Here is an 18,627-nt window from a genome sequence, read left to right as displayed (position 1 = left end):
AATTGAAAAAGATGACACAAATAACCATGGCAACCAAAAGAAAACAATCTTAATGTTGTGCAAATGTTATTTTGTTTCATTGATTCTTGATGCTTTGGCAATATTGCTGTTGTGATATCCATGCCTATAAAGTAAAATTTGAATTTATGTAGGATTTAGTGGCATCTAGCAGAGCGGACTTGGCAGATATGAAATATAATATTCATAAGTAAGTATTAATTAGTGTATAATCACCTGAAAATAAGAATCATTGTGTTTTCATTACCTTAGAATGAGCCCTTTATATCTACATAGGGAGCAGGTCCTCTTACACGGAGGCTGCCATGTTGCACCGCCATGTTTCTACAGTAGCCCAGAACGGACAAACCAAACACTGGCTCTAGAGTTGATTTTTTTTTTTCCCAGATGGCAAAGCCATGACCCGCCCTACTCTGCCTCTGATTGGCTTACCCTGAAATTCGCACTCTAACCAACTTCACTCCTCATGCCTGAACCTAATCAACCCAACCAACAAAGGCAAAGAGTATTAGCCAGTCAGAGGCAGAGTAGAGCGGGTCATGACTTTGCCATCCTAGGAAAGTTGGTTGCCATCTGCAACCTCACCACTAGATGCTACTAAGTCCTACACACTGGTCCTTTAAAGTATTGTCTAACAGAAAGTAGAGTATTTAATAGAATCAGAAGTACTAATAAAGCCTAAAGATGTATAAGGATCCCCTACTATCAATTGTTTCATGATTCAGGTGCTGAAGAAAATTAAATTATTGATTATGTATACTTAACTAGAGTCAAAACAGTCTTATCTAAAGGACAGGCATCTTAGATTATCTTTATTTTATTAAATAGTTTAACTTTTTAAAATATAATAAACCAGTTAGACAGTGGGACATTGTGTCTTATTTGAGCATACTCTACATCTCTGAATAGTCAAAAAATCTGCTGCGTCTGTTGAAATCTGATGCCAAACTAGTGTACAGAAAACCTAAATTATAGTCTTATAAAAAAACAAAATTAAAATCCCTCTTTAGTACTGCATTAAGCCATGGTACAAGGGTTCCATATCGCCAGATTTGACCAAATCAAACTCATGTCCATTACAAAATCATGCCATATGTCTCTATTTTCTGCTCAGGACAGATATTTTAGATTCTTAAAATGTAATTTGACAGAATCAAAATTTGAATTAGTCGAATAATGTCATGATGAAAATGTAAAAAGCATCTCTAGCAGCTCTATCATTAGATCCCCCGAAATGAACTGACACGGATTTCAATATCCTGCTCTGTGGATACTGAACTCCACAGAGCAGGTGATGAGTTTTAAAAAGCTGTCACACACTTTATGATAACCTGTTACCCTAATTCCCTACAAGCTGAAGGCTGCAGTGAGGAGTTTTGTTTTTTTCATTCAGCTCACCTATCAAGATGATGAAAAGGTTGTGAATAAAAACATCCCACCCGACCCTCCAAAGAGTAAGCTACGTGACCTAAATTCAGTTCTCTAGGTGGCTGCCGTGCCTTCTGTAAGGACACTTCAGTTTTGGGCACATTTGAGCTATTTTACGATGCTCGTGTTTGCACAAGCAGCTCCTGACCTACATTCACGTTGTCTCAGCCAATCTGCAGCGATATTTCGGCTTTTAGCAAACACAATCTGTGGAGGGGAAAAAAACGTGACGCTGCGGAGGAGGACGGTGGGAGTCACGGTGAGCACCGCCCTTTTGCACGTGCCAGCTCTTCCAGGCAAAGATCGTCTATACAGGAAAGGCCAGTCACTTCTCAAGCGAAGACTGCGCCAGTTTCCGGCTTGAGTGCGCGGGCGTTAGCCCTCGCACATGCGCTCTGCTCGTGTACTTTTTGTCTTTGAGCAGGGAAGGCACGTGGACAGGCTTCGACACGTTCACCTCAAATTGTAGAGTAATTTAAAAAACACTATTTATTTGCTGCAATTATGTTCGGCAGTGTGAAGTGAGGGGTGGAGTTCATATTTTAGTTGTAGGATTCTCACAATACTCTTGATTATATTTTGCTTAAATACCATTTATTTTGTATTGGCCTATTATTTGATCTGGAATATCAGAAAACTGCATTGCATGAAGACTGGGATGGGATAATGTACTGTATATAGCTTTTTAACTTTGATTTATTTGTATATCTTCATTAAATCTGTATATATTTTCTACTTATTTATATCCAATCATGTTCCTATGCCTCCCTCTGTGATCTTTATGTTGTGCTGCCATAATGTCTCTCCTGTGGAACATTTAAGTTATATCCTATATATTTCATCAAATGTTAATGTTAAAGGCAGGAGACAAATGCGATGGAATATGATTGTTTTAATAATTTAAACGTTTGTAAATATAAATAGCCAAACGATGAGACATATAAAATATGAAAAAAAGTATCTCAAAGGCACCTTCTATATCTCAAGAAGGGTGTTGCAATCTAAAATCTAAACGGAGCTTATACCTTCAGTACACCATTTCAATTCAGTTTAATTCAATTTTTATTGTCATTACATTGCCAGAGCACGTGCATAACGACACCAAAAACAGTGCATACTTTGGAATACGGCAATGAATAAATAAAAATGCCTCTCCTGCTAAGAGGAGCTATGTAAACAATAGTCTCTGAGGTAGAAAATGGCAATGGCATAGAGCAATTTATTGAGTGCATATTTCCATTAATATCTTGAAAATGAAATATCCCCTCTGTGGTTATCTGAGGTCTTCCCTCACGTGCCATAATCAAAAATGGTTTCTGGCTCGTCAGTGAAGCCGTTTAGTCAGTATTTACCCATCTTTACAAGTCTAGAGACGAGGCGAGGAGTGAGACATCTCGCTGTCCTCGGCATCTCCTCCTCGTTTCCCCCCCGCTTATCGCCGAGCCCAGGCTACTCATTAGCATAAAATGTGTGTCAGTAGGGCAGCGCGAGCTCACATGCCATGCGCACATGCTGCCGAGCTTTAAGCAGCATTCCAAAGTCGAACGAGCCCAATGTGCCGTCTCCACGCGGGGCTCTCAGCCAATGAAAAAGTGAGAAAGAGTAAAAAGAGTGGGGGCGTGAGGGGAGGAGGAGGAGGAGGATGAGGAAGGAGGGGGGGGGGATGTTTTCAGAGAGCGTGACAGATAAAGAGAGAGAGACATCCCTGATAAAACAAATAGGCGGGTTGAAGGGACACAAAAAGAGAACGAAAAAAAAAACGGTCACATTTCTCAGGCACCTGAAAACGTGCTGGTTATTTTAGGACGCGTGTTGCTTACTGATGAGTGGGGGAGTGTTTAAACTACTTCCACTCCAGTCATGTTTTGATGGTGACTGTACATGGCAAGCAGCTGAATGCTTTGGGAACTCTAATTTAGAGAAGCCATAGCTATCCTACCACAGCCTGGCATCACAACGTTGCACAAGGCGGAGAGCTGAGCTGTCCCGTGCATCTATTCACCTTGGAAACTACGTGGATCAGTACTGCTCTAATTCTCTTTTCTAGTATATTTCTTTCATTATTTTATTTTTTTTTGTTGTTCTCTCCGCTGTGACCGGGTTTTTTCTCAAGACCCCCGCCCCCCACCCCCAATGCCCTGTGCATACTCCTATTGGTCTAAGATCTGGGATACACTATCTATGCCTTGGCAGTTCATGACTCTTTCACCTGTATCAACGAAACTCCTCAGTGGCAAGCAGAGGCAGACAGTCCAGCATTAAAACGCCCTCAATTACACAGCACGGAACAACTGAACAACATCGACCGACTGAGAAACATGGAAAATAGCCCTGGCGGTAAGAATACTTTAATACTGTAGTCTATGTGTTCTGTTTGGAGCCAATGGAATAATAATTTCACTGCCAACAAGCAGTTATGTAGAAAGGAGCAGCTAATGGTACATAATGGGAACGGATGCTGTTGCACTTCTCTGCATCAAATAATATGTTTAAAGAGCCAGTGTGTTGATTCATTTGTTAGAATTATTAATTATGCATTGACACAAACTTATAAGAGAGCAAAATGTTTTTATTCTTTCTTATATTGCGTTAAACTGCATGTCATTTTAAAACACTGTACACCTTTCATGATGCATGTAAAACTGCGATGATATCTGTCCCTGCAGCGCTTAAGCTGCTGCATATTAAACATAATCTGTTAGTTTATGACTGTTAAAGGCACGCACACGGGCATTATTTAGTTTTGGTGCAGGAAAAAGGAGAAAAAAACATGGCATGTTCTTTAACTGTAATTCGGCGGTGCACCATATTGGCACGTTGCCAAACGCTCGTGGGCTGCAGACAGTTAAGAGTTTTGAGTGAGTGAGCTGAGGTCGGAGAGGGAAGTCCTCTCGTCAAATCTTTGCGGCGGACTTCCGATTCCCTGCATGTAAACAAACTCACGTGAAGCGCGCGACCCGAAACGCCCCGCGTTCCCTTTCTACAGTGATCCCCTTTAAATGATAACAGATTGTATCCTCATGATGTGTATGAATCACGCACTCTCCGTCTCATATGTGCTTTAGCTGCTTAATTGCTACTTTGCTCTATTGTGTGATTCATTTAACACGTGTGTAATTCACAGTGCACACCCTTAACACATGTGAGTGCTCTCTGTCAGAGAACAGTCACTGAGTCAAAACAAGTAACTAGTGCCAGATAGTCCCTCCGTGTACCGGCCGTGACTTGAAGGGCAATGTTGGGAGTAAACACTCATATCTGCCAGGACCTGAATCATGATCTGGGTTAAATGTAGGTGGAGCTGATGATGAATGAGAGACGATTGCGAAATCTTCAGATTACTCACAAAACAAGCAAATAAATAACGTTTAAAAATAAATTTCCCGCTAACTCCGCGGTTTACCAGTGGATTAAACATTGTTGGTTGATGCACATGAAGGCAATATTGACGTGTGTGTAAATTTGTGGCACAGCACTCCTTAATAGATCAGTATGGAGTGAACCGGTAATCAATAGTGGTTTATTAGTAATTCATAAATTACGTGTAACATATCACAGGAAGCCGTTGGGTGCCTTTCAACGGCGAGATATAAATAAATCAATGCGCGTTGACGTCACCACTAATACTGCCACATACATTTCAATGGAAAAGTAAAGCTATGGCAACCGAAGAGTAGACAGAAAGTAAAGTCCTTGAGCACGCGCATGATAGGTCGGACTGTCATGTTTTCATCTGGTGTCCTCCCAAAAACAACAATCATGCGCCTGATTTTTTTTTAATACGCATCCACCCCGCCTTGAGCTGACAGCACGTGTATACAGCCTCAGTATCCACGTGCAGCGCATGATTCCCATGCACCCCGCCCCTCGTGGTCGCTCCTCTCCGTTGCGCGCGCTCAGCTCGCTCTCAAGCCCGCACGGGGATCCCTTTTCATTCGCGGGATAGCTTGGTCAGTGGGTCAGAGGGGTTTAACAGCCTGCTCTGACTGCTGGTTACCGTAATTGCTTTTAAACGTTCAATACTAAGAGCAATGAGACATTTTAAACGTGAAGTACCGTGTAATGTTTGGAAATAAAAAAAAAATATATTATTCCTTATTCTTACGGTGCATAGACACCACCCATTTATTTAAGTGATAATAATTAACATTTTGAATGGCAAAATTAATCAATTAACATAGATAGTGATAGTCATGATAGTGTTTTCTATCCTGGAATCAGTGTGGCACTGAATGAAGCAATTTCTTGCATTATTTATTTATTTAGAAGATAATGATATTGTAAACTGAGCACAATAATGTAGTCATAAATTACTAATTACCCATGCAATATAACTTTACAACAACAGAGAAGGCACGTGGCATAACAGCACCAATTGTAAATGGGTAATATTAGCTTACCCTTCACATTGTTGTAGTGCTTAATTTCATTATTGTCTTCATCATTATGGTGCCCTTTTCTTGCGCGTAGAATAAATAAACCCCAGTCATAGAGTGTTATGTGAGATCATGGGGTAGGCCTAACTGATGTATATCCCTTCTAAACAATAAGTCATCAATAAAAACTTGAATCATCAGTGATTATCTTTGGCACAACAAACTCATCATTATCACAAGTTACATTCAGTTTATTGCAGGAGATTCTGCCAAAGTCAACTGTTGTAGGCTTTCCTCCAGCTTCACTAGTTGAAGATGAAACTGTACAGTTGCTATGGTGAATGTGTAGCACCTGAATAACTAAATTCTAAGTATTATTCAGTGGCTGCCAGAGGGGTGATGAGCGTGACTCCATGGTAACATGACTATGTAATTCTGAAAAGCCTGGCAAGGAATGGCCGCAACTGCCCAACCACCCCTTTAATGTATAATGTGTTCAGAAAGCTGAACTTGTGACCTAAAAGCATGACTATTGCATGACTGCGATGGCCTTTAATGATTTGAAAAAAAAAAAAAAAAAAGATGTGTGTCATCCCCTGAATGTGTTTTCATTATGTCAGATAATTGTATCACTATGTCAAAATACATAAATGTGTCACACATGTCATCCATGCTAGCAAGAACAATAGGCTTAATGTCTGGCTGAGCTCTGACGCCAGTCCTGAAATCAGATTCCTTGTGCCTGCCAGCATGACAGGTGATCACACAACTATCTGAATCACATTAAAAATCCAAGCTTGATCCGAATGACAGATAGTATTTCAAGCCAAGGATCAAGTATAACCTTCTTCTAGTCTATTCTACATACATATGGGTGAACCCAGAAGACCTACATGTAAAACTCTTTTGACTTTTGTACTACAGAACTCCTTGAACTCAAGTACAAATTGGAACAACAATGAAACCATTAATGTTTCTTTAAAAGATCACTGGAGGTTCATGTGATATAAAGAATCATCATCCTTGAATAGAGCTTCATAAATAGACACATGACATGAGGCCGGCCGTTTCACGTGGAGCGGGGCTTACTGCCCATGCACAGTTGTAAATGCTCACATGACACGACGGACTAGTTAAAGTTTAGAAGGAGAGTCTTTCCCCAGACATGATACAGTATGAGCATGATGTTTATACAGTTTACATTCCATGCATGCATGCCCACGGGGTGGGAATGTATGAGAGGGGAAGTCGTGGAGGACTGGCAGAGGGAGGGGCTGTGGAGTGTTTTGTTTATTCTGTAGTTCCTATGGCTCTGTGTGTGTCCACAGGTCACATGTTGTAACCTGTGCCTGAGTACAGCACGGTTTATATTTGCAGAGCTCCCTCTGGCACACAGTCAAACCAGATTCTTGGAAATAGTTACGAGGAGACAGAAAACGGAATGTTTTTACACACAGAGGGGCGGGGATGTGACGGCGAATGTACAAAGGGGGTGTGGATTTAGTGTGACAGTACAGGTGTGGCCCCATGTCCTCTGCAGGTGATGCACATGTCCGTGAAGCTTTTACCACTTTGACACAAACACACAGGAAATTACTCATGCACATGCAACATCTGTGTGTGATGTGAACTCACAGCCAGTCAGACACTGGAGCTGTCACCACACACACGCACACACAAGCCGTCAAGCTCAGAGTACCTTGCATTCAGTGTTGACACGTGTAAGCAGTGGAATTAAGGAGGCACTTAGTGCTACACAGAAATGCAGCACGTGTTTTCTCAAGGAGAGAGCACAAGAGCAGGGGGAGGCTTTTTCTCAGATCATTCAAGGTCCTTAAGAGGAAATGTACAAAAAAAAAATGACAGTGTAGACAATTCAAGGATATTGTTACTACTTTAGATAACACTTCCACTACAGTTAGACAAGACATCTCTTAACGTCACTGCAGTAACCTGTTGGGCAGAGTTCAACAGCCATCTGATATTAAGACCTGTGATTCAGGTTGCTCAATGAAAATCTTTGTTTGATAATGACCTACAAAGTGCAATCATGATCATCAGTGATGCAGATTTTCATTGACGCATGTGAAGCATGCAGTCTCACACACAGGCTTTTATGCTCAAGTATTTAGACACCGGACACATACAAAGGACACACAAATTAAAAAGAGGACACACCCTGAAGATGAGGATCATGATAAGGGGACCATAGAGATATTATGAGCACAAAAATGCAAATTCTTGATATTATAAATGTCTGTAATAGTAGAGATTTTATTCTAAGCACTGATTATAGTTTTTTTTTTTTTTTTTACCACGCTACCATAAATTAAAAGTATTATGTCAGCCTTACAAGTGGGTAAATGAGTTTAAGTGGGTTTGCCTTCCTTCCATCCTCGTGATATAAATGCACAATGAGGTGTTCTCCTAGACTCACTAAAACCCCTAATCAAATGATTTCAATGTGTCAAAATAATGGCCAGCAACAACGTGACTGCACAGTTTCTAGCGGCTCTGTGGAATGCAGCGACTTAAAGTGGCTGCGCCCTGCTTGCTTTCCTCTACGTCTGTAGTCACAGCATTAAAGCCCTCTCTATTCCAAACGTGATCTGCCCTAGCGCCTGTTATTGTACTGCTGCTGTTGTCTACACGGGACTGCGCAAAGAGCCTTGTGAGCCAGGCGGGAACTGTGTCAAGAGTCCATGTGAGCTCCCGGTCAGGTGGCTGGCGGATAGATGGGTCTGCATGCCCGGAGCCAAAGTGAGGAGGGAGGGAGGGAGGGAGGAGGAGGAAGAGGAGGAGGAGGTAGGAGGGGAGAAGGCTAGAGAAGAAGGGAGGGGGCAGAGGAGAAAAGACTGTGCTGAAAGCAAACAGGCAGGGAGCTGGCTGGCTCAGCCTGCACGTGAGGGGCAGTCTTTCATCTTGCAGGGAGGAACACTGTCTGCAAAACAAGGGGGTTGGATGGGTGTTGCATTGAGGGGTAATAGGGCATTTCCGACTTGATGTGACATCCATAAACAAAGGCCTATCTGTGGCATTTATTATGAATATATGCTGACTTCCTGTCATATTGCAATAAATGTTTTATGGTGTTTCATATATATATTTGATATTTGTATATATCCTGGTATGATAATCTGCATTGTAGGCTATTGTATCAAACATAATAACCCTATCTTATCAGAACATTAATTTTAGCTGTAATGTTATTTAAGCAAATAACACGCTCTGACTATTTACCATTTGTGAGTGTTGGTTTAACCATCAGATAAGGGTATTTATATCACCTTGTTGTTGTTTATTTTTCCAATATTTATTTACAGGAAGCTCTCCAGTGGAATTCCAATATTCCAAAGAACAGCTAATCAGTAAATGCAACACGCAGGCTGTTTGTTTTCAGAGCCTTTCTTGAGAGCTGGCAAGACAATGCCTTTTTTATTTGATTATTTAACAGAATAGAAACCAAAATGCTCTGCGCAGATATCCAGGTCAGAGTTGTTGTTGTTCAAGCCTCAACATTTTTCTTAAGTTAATCATCAGATCAAATTTCTGTTGTCCCAACATGATCAGGCTTTTGTGTGTGTTTGTAAAGTCTGCCAAGTAAAGTCACTGAATCAAAAGTATTGCTCAACACTTGCACTCCCACTCACATTGTGCATGGGAACAGAAACCTCGATGAAGATCAGTGAACTGAGTTTTGCCCCTCTCTGTTCCTCCAGGTGGTGTTATCTTGTATGCTGGCTCGTCTGGCAGTGCCAGCCCGAGTCCTGGCAGCCCTTCAAGTGGATACCAGACCCAGTCGCCTTCCTCCCACTCGCAGCCTTCATCCCCAGAGGGTGTCTCCTTTCAGGAGATTGGGGCCCTGAAGCACGGAGGGGAACAAAGAGGAGGAACTCCTTCCCCGAAAATGGTCTTCCAGTTTCCTGAAGTAAATAACACTCCAGTTGCCCAAATTACCACAGTATCATCAGCAACCTACAACCATCCCACAGTGGCCAAAAGACCTTGTGGTTTTACTGGCACCTTCACAAGTAAGTATTCACTTACTTCCACACTTCCTGTTCTCCTCTATGTTTACCTACCAGCAGTTTGTAATTGTATTTCTCTCACTGATGATGGATGTATGCCTCTTTTATAGAAACTGGAGGTATGGTGCTTCTCTGTAAGGTGTGTGGTGACATTGCATCTGGGTTCCATTACGGTGTGCACGCCTGCGAGGGCTGCAAGGTGAGAATGAACAAAGATAATATTACATCATGTCTTTCTTTTCTGTAGGTGCACACACACTGACTCATCGCCACAACAGATATGCTTTAAGGCCTTTGTACTTCTTGTTCCTTTTCCAGGGTTTCTTCAGACGCAGCATTCAGCAGAACATCCACTACAAAATGTGTGTCAAGAATGAAAATTGTCTCATCATGCGCATGAACCGAAACCGGTGCCAGCACTGCCGCTTTAAGAAGTGTCTCTCAGTGGGCATGTCCAGAGATGGTGAGAAACAGTGTTAATGTCTTTAAAGAAGATATTTTTGACATGGGGAAACTGAAACTGAAAGATCAGTTTTCTCAGTGTAGAGCAGAGGATATAAGGATACATTGATGATCACATGTTTCAGTTTCAAAGAATATGCTTCAATAATTCCTGTAGTAGCTTTCAACTAAAGTATGAGTCCACAGTCAAAATTGTACATATGCAGGTCTTACTTCTCATCACAAAAAAATCATTCTCTCTTCATCTTCTTGTTTCTTTTTCTTTCTCCATTCTCCTCCCTTCGTCTTTTGTTCCTTTCTGTCTCCCTTTCTCCTTGCCCTCCTGTCTGATTTATGGCAAGAGGAGCTTGAGAGTCCCAATAGTCATCAGTCAAGGAGAAACTGTGACAAATATGGTTTATTTTGGGACACACATTTTGGGGCACAAAAGTTGTTGATTATGTGTTCACCAAGATGTACAGTCTTGCCTTTTATTTTTTTCAACATTGACATTTACAAGCAGTCATTTGGAAATAATGTTATTCTGTCCTGTTAATCACTAAAACGTACAGTGCCTCACTCAAAATTAAAATAACATTACACAGTTAATCTGCTATATTGCATTGTTTCACCGCAAGGCTCCAGTCTCTTGGGACACGGTTAAACTAGGTGATAATAAATCATGTTTTTTCTGGAGCAAACATTTTTAGATGACCTAAAAAAAGCCAAAATGCAGGAATGAAAAATCACCTGCTAATTTGGCAGATCACAGCAAGGAAACTGTATTATTAGTTAATCATATTTTACATGTTTTTAATTTTCTGAATAAGCACACTCAAAAATTACCTTAAAAATAAAAATATAATATTCGATTGAATTATTGGTTCTGCCCCAAAACCACAACAGTAGACCCACAAAGCCACTATTCATTTTCATTTCACGTCTTTGACTCAACAACATGTCAAATGAATTTTTGATCATCCAATTTTTTTTCAACTTCAACCCTTTTTCTATTAACCTCTTCTACCTGCCTTTCTTTTCTTTATGACCTTTGCACTACTCAATCACTCTGTCACTTTACTAATGACATCATGTTCAGCACTGCTGACCCAGTGACCTACTTCCACAGGAAAAGAGAGAGCGAGTGCTCAACTGAGAGACAAAAAGGGAGAGAGACTGGGGGAGGTGGTGTAGCATAGAGCGTACTATAAATAGTGCTGTCAGTGGTGGTGCAGTATTGAAAAGGGGGGGAGGGAGGATTGTAAGGATGGAGAGGAGGATGTGATGACAGCTTTAGTTTCCAAACTGCAGTGAAACAGCTGTGATGGACACAGAATAGTCAGAGACAGTAGGGAGGTCTTGGGATTTGTAATCCACAAGGAGATTACAGTAAGAGAGTCAGATGTAGAATTCATATTAGAGTAAGAACTGGCTGCTGTTTTTCTACGCTGTTTGAATGTGAAAATCATTTGAACTGTTTCTGCTTTTCCATGTATTCCCTAAAAGTGCTGCCAGTAAGTAGCTGGCAGTGATATCAGTGTTTGCTGTCAGTAAATGCTAACAGAGTTGCTCTCTCTTGGTTGCTATTCTCCTCAGCTGTGCGCTTTGGGCGTATTCCCAAGCGGGAGAAGCAGAGACTTTTGGATGAGATGCAGAGCTACATGAACAGTCTCAATGAATCAGCCTCCATAGAAATGGAGGTGTCACCTCCCCCCGATGCCCCCTGCAGTCCGCAGAACCACCAGTCGAATGAAGGAGCTGGCTCCATATCGCAGTCTTACCGTAGCAACTTGATAAGCAGTGACGAGAAACCGCTTAAGATGGCTGCCAGCAACCTTGGCACTTCCACTTTCCAGAACAGTTCAGCACATGACCCTGCCCTGTCGCACACAACAACCCAGACGCAGCTCACACTTCAAGGGGAGCAGGCAAACCTGACATCAAACTACCATCGTGCCTCAAACTGCCCTGTTGCACACACCAACAATGAAAACTCCTCCAACACCAACGTTGACAATTCCAAGTACAACTTCTCCTCCAACCAGAATCAGTGCCCCGTCACTGGCCACCTATCATCTCAGTCCTACACGGCCAATCACAACAGTTTCCAAGCCAGCGATTCCCAGAACCAAAATTCCTGTCCTTGGAAGCTGAACGGAGGAGCCAAAGTGCTGGTGAGTATTTTCTTTTGTCAGCATGTAAATATCTATGAATATCTATTTGATGTCAATAAAAAGTACTTAACGCTCATCTTCCTCTTTTCTCTCTTTTTTGCGACAGGCATGTCCACTCAATTCATGTCCTGTGGCTCCAGCCAGTCGCTCCAGTCAGGAGGTGTGGGAGTCTTTCTCCCAGTGCTTCACCCCTGCTGTAAAAGAAGTGGTGGAGTTTGCAAAGAGCATCCCAGGCTTCCAGACTCTTAGCCAGCATGATCAAGTCATGCTGCTCAAATCTGGCACTTTCCAGGTACATCCACTTACACAGAATTTGTTGGTTTATGTGGGAATATAGGGGACTATTGTCTTTGCTTTATTCTCATCCCATGGGAGTTTCTTTTGACACTGACCTGATCTGGTTCTGTCCACAGGTTCTGATGGTCAGGTTCTGCTCATTGTTTGACCCCAAGGAGAGGACTGTGACCTTCCTCAATGGGCAGACATACTCTCTGGCATCACTGAGGGCTCTGGGCATGGGCTCTTTACTGGACGCCATGTTTGAATTCAGTGAGAAACTAGGATCCTTGGGTCTGGAACCAGATGAGATGGCACTTTTTATGGCTGTCGTGCTAGTTTCTGCTGGTAAGACTTATACTCATACATGCACACAAGCACATACTGTACTCTATGCGCATATTTCCTCGTGTCTAACCCTAATTTCCCCTCCCTTTCTGCAGACCGCTCTGGTATAGTGGAGGTGGGAGCAGTGGAGCAGCTGCAGGAGAATCTAATAAAAGCTCTGCGCTCTCTCATCACCAATCGCCGCCCAGATGACAGCACCCTCTTCCCGAAGTTGCTGCTCCGTCTGCCGGACCTGCGCACCCTGAACAACCAACACTCTGACAAGCTTTTAGCGTTCCGCATAGATCCTTGATTCAGAAGGCTCACATCTTACTGAGGTATCTGCTTGGGGGAACCTCCTTGCTCCCCATGCAAGCCAGGCCCGCCATGGACACTGGCCTCTGTATGATGGACAGTTATTGTGGGAGCTGTGCCAAGTGTGATGCTGTAAGAGAGAGGACTGCAGTGAAGGATGTAGGCACAGCAGGAGGTGGAGGCCCCTGAAGTCAAACTGATCCCTCCAGTTGCTTCCAGGATTGCTAAAAAAAAAAACTATTAAAGACATAAACTGTGTTCTTCCTTGGGTTTGTTTGAGTCAACATCAAACCACCAAGTCATCACCTCACCCACCTGGAGTTTGTTAGAGACAGTTTGTTCTGAAGACCAAAAAGAAGAGAGAGCCTGTTGTTCCTCACTTGACTTTGTCCTCCTACCCCAGTTCACAAAGCAAACAAGAAGGAAGCACATACTCTTGCCCAGAGAAACAGGAGCATTCACCAACCATGATTTCTTATGTACATTCATGCCACAAGGGTAAATGGCACTTTCCATACATTAAGAAACCTCTTACATCTTAAATCATTATATAATATAGCAATAGAAATGTCTAACACACAGCTAGGAGGACGGTTTGGGGATGCCCTGTTGAAATGACATAAGCTATTTTCACAACATGACACCATGTGGGAAATCTTTACAAAAATCACCCATTTGTGATTGAGAAATGTATAACATTTTTAAGAAATGAGAGTAAATTGCATTGTATTGGTATGCGGTAATCAGGGAGAAATTATTGGTCATTTTTGACCGTGTCTGATGGGTTATATGTTAAGGTGTTCTGTGTAAATTTTGTATATATCCTTTATTCTTGGTTGGTACCCTCTTTAGTTTGCAGAGTCTCGGATATGTATATGAAGTTAGTATTGAAGTATTGTATAATGTCAGCATCATTGACAACACGTAATAAATTGCTCTACAGACTGCAAAGAGAAAGCAGCATTTGAACCATGCACTTGGAGTATATACTTTTTATTTGAAAATATATGATCGAAATAAATGTATTGTCAACTGACTGCATCACCTTGTGAATATTTTGTAAATGTTTTATGGTCACACCATAGAGTACCATTATAAAATAAGGTTCTATAGCATTTTCCTTGTGCTCATCTTTTTCCATTTGCTTCCCTAATGTGATGCCACTATCAGCATTGCCGAGGCATACCATTGAGCTGTAGCCTAGCAACAGAAGCAATCAGCCAATCATGCACCATGTCTGAGGGCCATTAGGGGCTTTATTGCTAACAAGAAACATCACTTGATTTTTGAGTGTGTGATAACAAGAAAATGTAATTTCAGAGCATCATAATTCAAGAAATACAAGGTAGTCTTCTTTACCACAAACCCACAGTGACTTTGCAGAGGAGAGGCGACAAGCAGCCATTGGTAGGGAGATTATAAACTGGAAGTGACTCTATTCAAAGACACATGCAAATGTGACATTGAAAAGACAATTGTAGCGGGAACTTGCGTATGCAAATGCTTTGGAGGTGTATAGTCACGGTACCAGACAGTACAAGCAGAAACCCTGCATAGAGCTATCTCTTCAGTGTACTGAAAGGCCTGGGAAAAATTCATTACTGTAAATGTTAGGGAACATTTTCCATAAACAATGTCTCCTATAAATAATTATGATCGCCTTCTTTCCTCTTTTGTGGACTTCTAATTCAAACAGTCTGGAGAACCTGTGACTTTTCATATGAATATCAGGAACCACATTTCCAAGGTATAGTCTATTTGTTTTGACAAAAACAATAAATCGCCTCCCTATCAGGTGATTCTCTCTGGCAGTAAGACTGAGGAGTCTCTGAGGAATACGATCTTGCTCCCTTGATGCCCTCTGCCCTACATTTATATCAATATAGCCAAACTATTATTTTCGTACTGCATCAGCAAACACACTGAAAGTCTTCTACTGTTGCAGACAGTTTAATCCTTGCAGAGAGCTCTGACTCAACAATGTTCCAGTCATTTCTATGGTTCATGTTGAGGTCTTCACATGCCACCTAGTGGACAGAACAATTACAGCAGGAACAAACTTTGGCCACTGTTGGTCTGTTAAGTGTTTATCAAATATTTGAAAACAATTTTTTGAAAGCATCACAATATTTTTTTAATTCTGTCAGATAAGAGGGTTAGGTTGGGACTGAACAGTGACTGGGGCTAATGTGACGACACAAGATATTCTCTCACTCCAAGGCCATAACTCAGTGATAGATTGAGTTTTGTAGAAAAGGGGGACTTATCCCTCTTCTCCCCAGGTCTGCTAGGCAAAGAAGCAAAATGACAAAACAAATGAAGTAACCGTTTTACCACTTACTATGTGTCTGACACATATGTCTCTTCTAGTCTCTTCTAGAAGGTATGTTTTCTTGCCTTCTGCTGCCATCTAGTGGTAACAAGAAGGAAGCGTGCACTGAGTAACCTTATTTAACATGTTTTATGGCCTGAGGACTGGAGGAAGTGGCGGTTCAGTGGCGGTTCTAGCCCATTTAAACCACAGGGGCCAAACTGAGGACAGTTAAATAAACTCTGAAACTATAAAGCACTCATTTTAGCAGTGGAGTGGTTAAGAAGCCAAGGAGGCAGGTCATCTAAGCAGTAAAGTAGGACAGTGTGTCTATTGTGACAAACAACAGTGTTTCCTATGTATTTTCTCAGTACACAGAAATATATACAACAAAGCTTCTACTCTGATACAGGTATAGATCAGTACTGAGTAGCCTACTACAAATGTTGAACACTAAGAAACATTCACAGACAGATTATTAATGCATGTATTAAACAGATGACTTATACAGTCTTGTCTATATGCATGAAATACACAAACTAGCCTACAGTCCTCCAGTTACTTCCAGCTCATTATTCATTATACAGTACAGAGAAAAACATTCTCACAGGGAACCAGACCTTCAGCACAGGCTCATTCACAAATCACACAACACCAACAGGTGACTCAACAAGCAATATATTAAAAACTGGATAAATTACAAAATCATTGGGCTCTGTCTCTGCTGAGTCCACGAAGACAGCACACTGTAACACAACAGCTTCAATCCTACAGTTTCACACACTTGGGGAACTCTATGAATAATCAATTGATCAATCGAACTTTTGTAACTATTTGTAAAAAGCATCTTTCCTACAGGTTAATTCAAAGTGCTTTACAGACGACTGACAAGCTGATAATAAGACAGAACAAATGTAAACAGAAGAAACAATTTGAGACTAATGCACACAAAAAAAGATCAAATGTAATAAAACCAATAAAATAAAATAAGTAGATAAATCAGATATAGGACCATGACAAATAAGATAGATTGGAGGGAATAACACGTGTTAAAACATTAACACAAATATCAAATAAAATAAATAATGTCCATAAAATATTCTAATCAAAAGCCAGGCGAAAGAGGTAGGTTTTAAGTTTAAAGTCTGTGTAAAACAATAATAAATATGTGTTCTGAGTTTGTCACAACACAGAAAAATGTGTAATTAACCACCCAGCCAAATTTTAATGATTTAAAAATTGCCTAGTATATAAAATTAGGACTGAACAGCCTCTGTGTTTACAATGCTCATACCAAACAAAAATACACAAAGTATTTGTAGGTGCAAAGTGCAAGTGTAGGTGTAGGTGCAAGCAGCATGGATGATATTTTAAAAATTAAATAACATTAGGAGCCACTGTTTAGTTCGGCATATATCTTTTAGGTAAATGTGGACTCGTTTCAGTGAAAAGGGAACTTAAATGACTAGTTAACAAGCGAACCATCACCAATCATCGTTAGGGTTAGGTTTTTTTCAATGGAGTTCGGTGCACTTAACGTTACTCAATCCTCTGGTGGAAAGTCCTTGGCGGCTTCATTCTGGCCACACAATGAATCACCCTTAGAGCAATTGTCTCTCATGCTGTGCTTCTTGGTGAAGTGCTGCCCAGCTAATGTGCTCCCTCTGGCCAGGGACCTCCCAGCCGAACACCCAATGCTGAAGCCAAAGCCACAGGCAGCCCCACCCGTCAACAGACGCTTCAGCTGGGTTTAAAATAAATCCTTGAGCGCTAACATTGACCAAAAATGGCCCCATTAACCAGTAAAAGCAGATTATCCAAAGTGAATCCCGTTGTCTCCAATGAAAGTTTGTAAAACTACCTGGTGTAAAAATACTAACTATGAGTAGGTGCTCTAGTGTTTACAAAGTGGGGGGTGAGGTCATGCTAGTAACCCCTCTGCATCATAGAGCCACCATTTCAGGCCCGCCCAAAAAATCCTGAACACAGAAATGGGGAAAAACAGTTTAACACTCTAACTCCACAATTCAGTGCTACATAGTTCATAGTCTTTTCACATGTTTTCAGCAATTATTTTCTAATATGTATAATGTGTTTAAAGATTGAAGATTGATGGATGGGTGGATGTCATGATGGGGGGGGGGGGTTGGCATATATTGTTAAATAGGTGCACAATATGACCAGGGATGTGATCTTAAAGGGTTAAAAAGGCATTTGTCATTTCATCTCAACTTTAAAAAGTCTCTGATTTTCCTTTACACAGACTTTCAGTTTAAAGATATCAACACTTTCAGCTGGCTAGACACTGCTTTCAAGAATTTCTTCACATTTTTTAACTCCCTGTATTTGTGTGTTGTCCGAAAAATTATCATAAGTTGCATATTTGTCAACGTGGAGAACGTAACAGCATAATTCCTAATAGTAAAAGTAGATCAAATGTGGGTGCTTTCTGGTAAATCTCATTATTACTGATTGTAAAGGTCATGTGTGTGCCCCATAATGTTCTTAACTTCCATCTCATTAGCCTAGTGTTACTAAACCAGTCTCTTACACAAAAACATGATGTCATTCTGGATCTGTTTTGATGCTAAAAATAAAGATTACATCAAAAGGCACAAATAAACATACACCCAACTCTCTACTGTAGTTTTGTTTTATTGATTCATTGATACAACTATAAATGCAGAAGACAGAGCTTTGATAGTCTATATTAAGTAAAACACAAAGGTTGACAGTCATACATCATAGGCTGTCTTAAATAATGTATATTATATCATTATTATATTATTATATATTAAATAATGTTGTTAGTGAACATGCTAGTATATATAAACCCATTGACATATGCAGGTATTGTTAGTTTTAATGATATATTTCTGTACAATACAATGATTATCAAATATCCCTTAGATCTATACCCCTGCTCTCCACTG

At 40.9% G+C, this 18,627-nt stretch overlaps 2 protein-coding genes across 2 annotated transcripts in view; one reads left to right on the top strand and one right to left on the bottom strand.

Annotated features, from left to right (window-relative positions):
• LOC137181703 (retinoic acid receptor gamma-A-like) overlaps window positions 1-1,714 on the bottom strand; it is a 52,406-nt gene extending 50,692 nt beyond the window's left edge. Inside the window, exon 1 of the mRNA XM_067587586.1 lies at window positions 1,417-1,714. The gene's annotated coding sequence lies outside the window, so the exon portion shown is untranslated. The remainder of the gene's footprint in view (window positions 1-1,416) is intronic.
• A 1,443-nt stretch (window positions 1,715-3,157) lies between these two features.
• Window positions 3,158-14,498, top strand: LOC137181701 (nuclear receptor subfamily 1 group D member 1-like). The gene is made up of 8 exons (XM_067587581.1): window positions 3,158-3,783; window positions 9,542-9,853; window positions 9,961-10,049; window positions 10,169-10,313; window positions 11,888-12,465; window positions 12,572-12,757; window positions 12,879-13,089; window positions 13,185-14,498. The coding sequence occupies exons 1-8, from the start codon at window positions 3,765-3,767 to the stop codon at window positions 13,379-13,381; spliced, it is 1,737 nt and encodes a 578-aa protein (XP_067443682.1). The 5' UTR covers window positions 3,158-3,764; the 3' UTR covers window positions 13,382-14,498.
• Window positions 14,499-18,627: the final 4,129 nt, after the last annotated feature.

This window comes from Thunnus thynnus, chromosome 4 (assembly GCF_963924715.1).
Source record: "Thunnus thynnus chromosome 4, fThuThy2.1, whole genome shotgun sequence".
In the NCBI taxonomy this organism is placed as follows: Eukaryota; Metazoa; Chordata; class Actinopteri; order Scombriformes; family Scombridae; genus Thunnus; species Thunnus thynnus.
This window is presented reverse-complemented; position numbering and strand designations above follow the sequence as displayed.

Bases quoted from the DNA above. Each gene is read 5' to 3' on its own strand.
- LOC137181701 (XM_067587581.1), top strand. The intron at 12,466-12,571 runs GTGAGTATTTTC...TTTTTGCGACAG, and splicing joins ACGGAGGAGCCAAAGTGCTG to GCATGTCCACTCAATTCATG. The intron at 13,090-13,184 runs GTAAGACTTATA...CCCTTTCTGCAG, and splicing joins TGTCGTGCTAGTTTCTGCTG to ACCGCTCTGGTATAGTGGAG.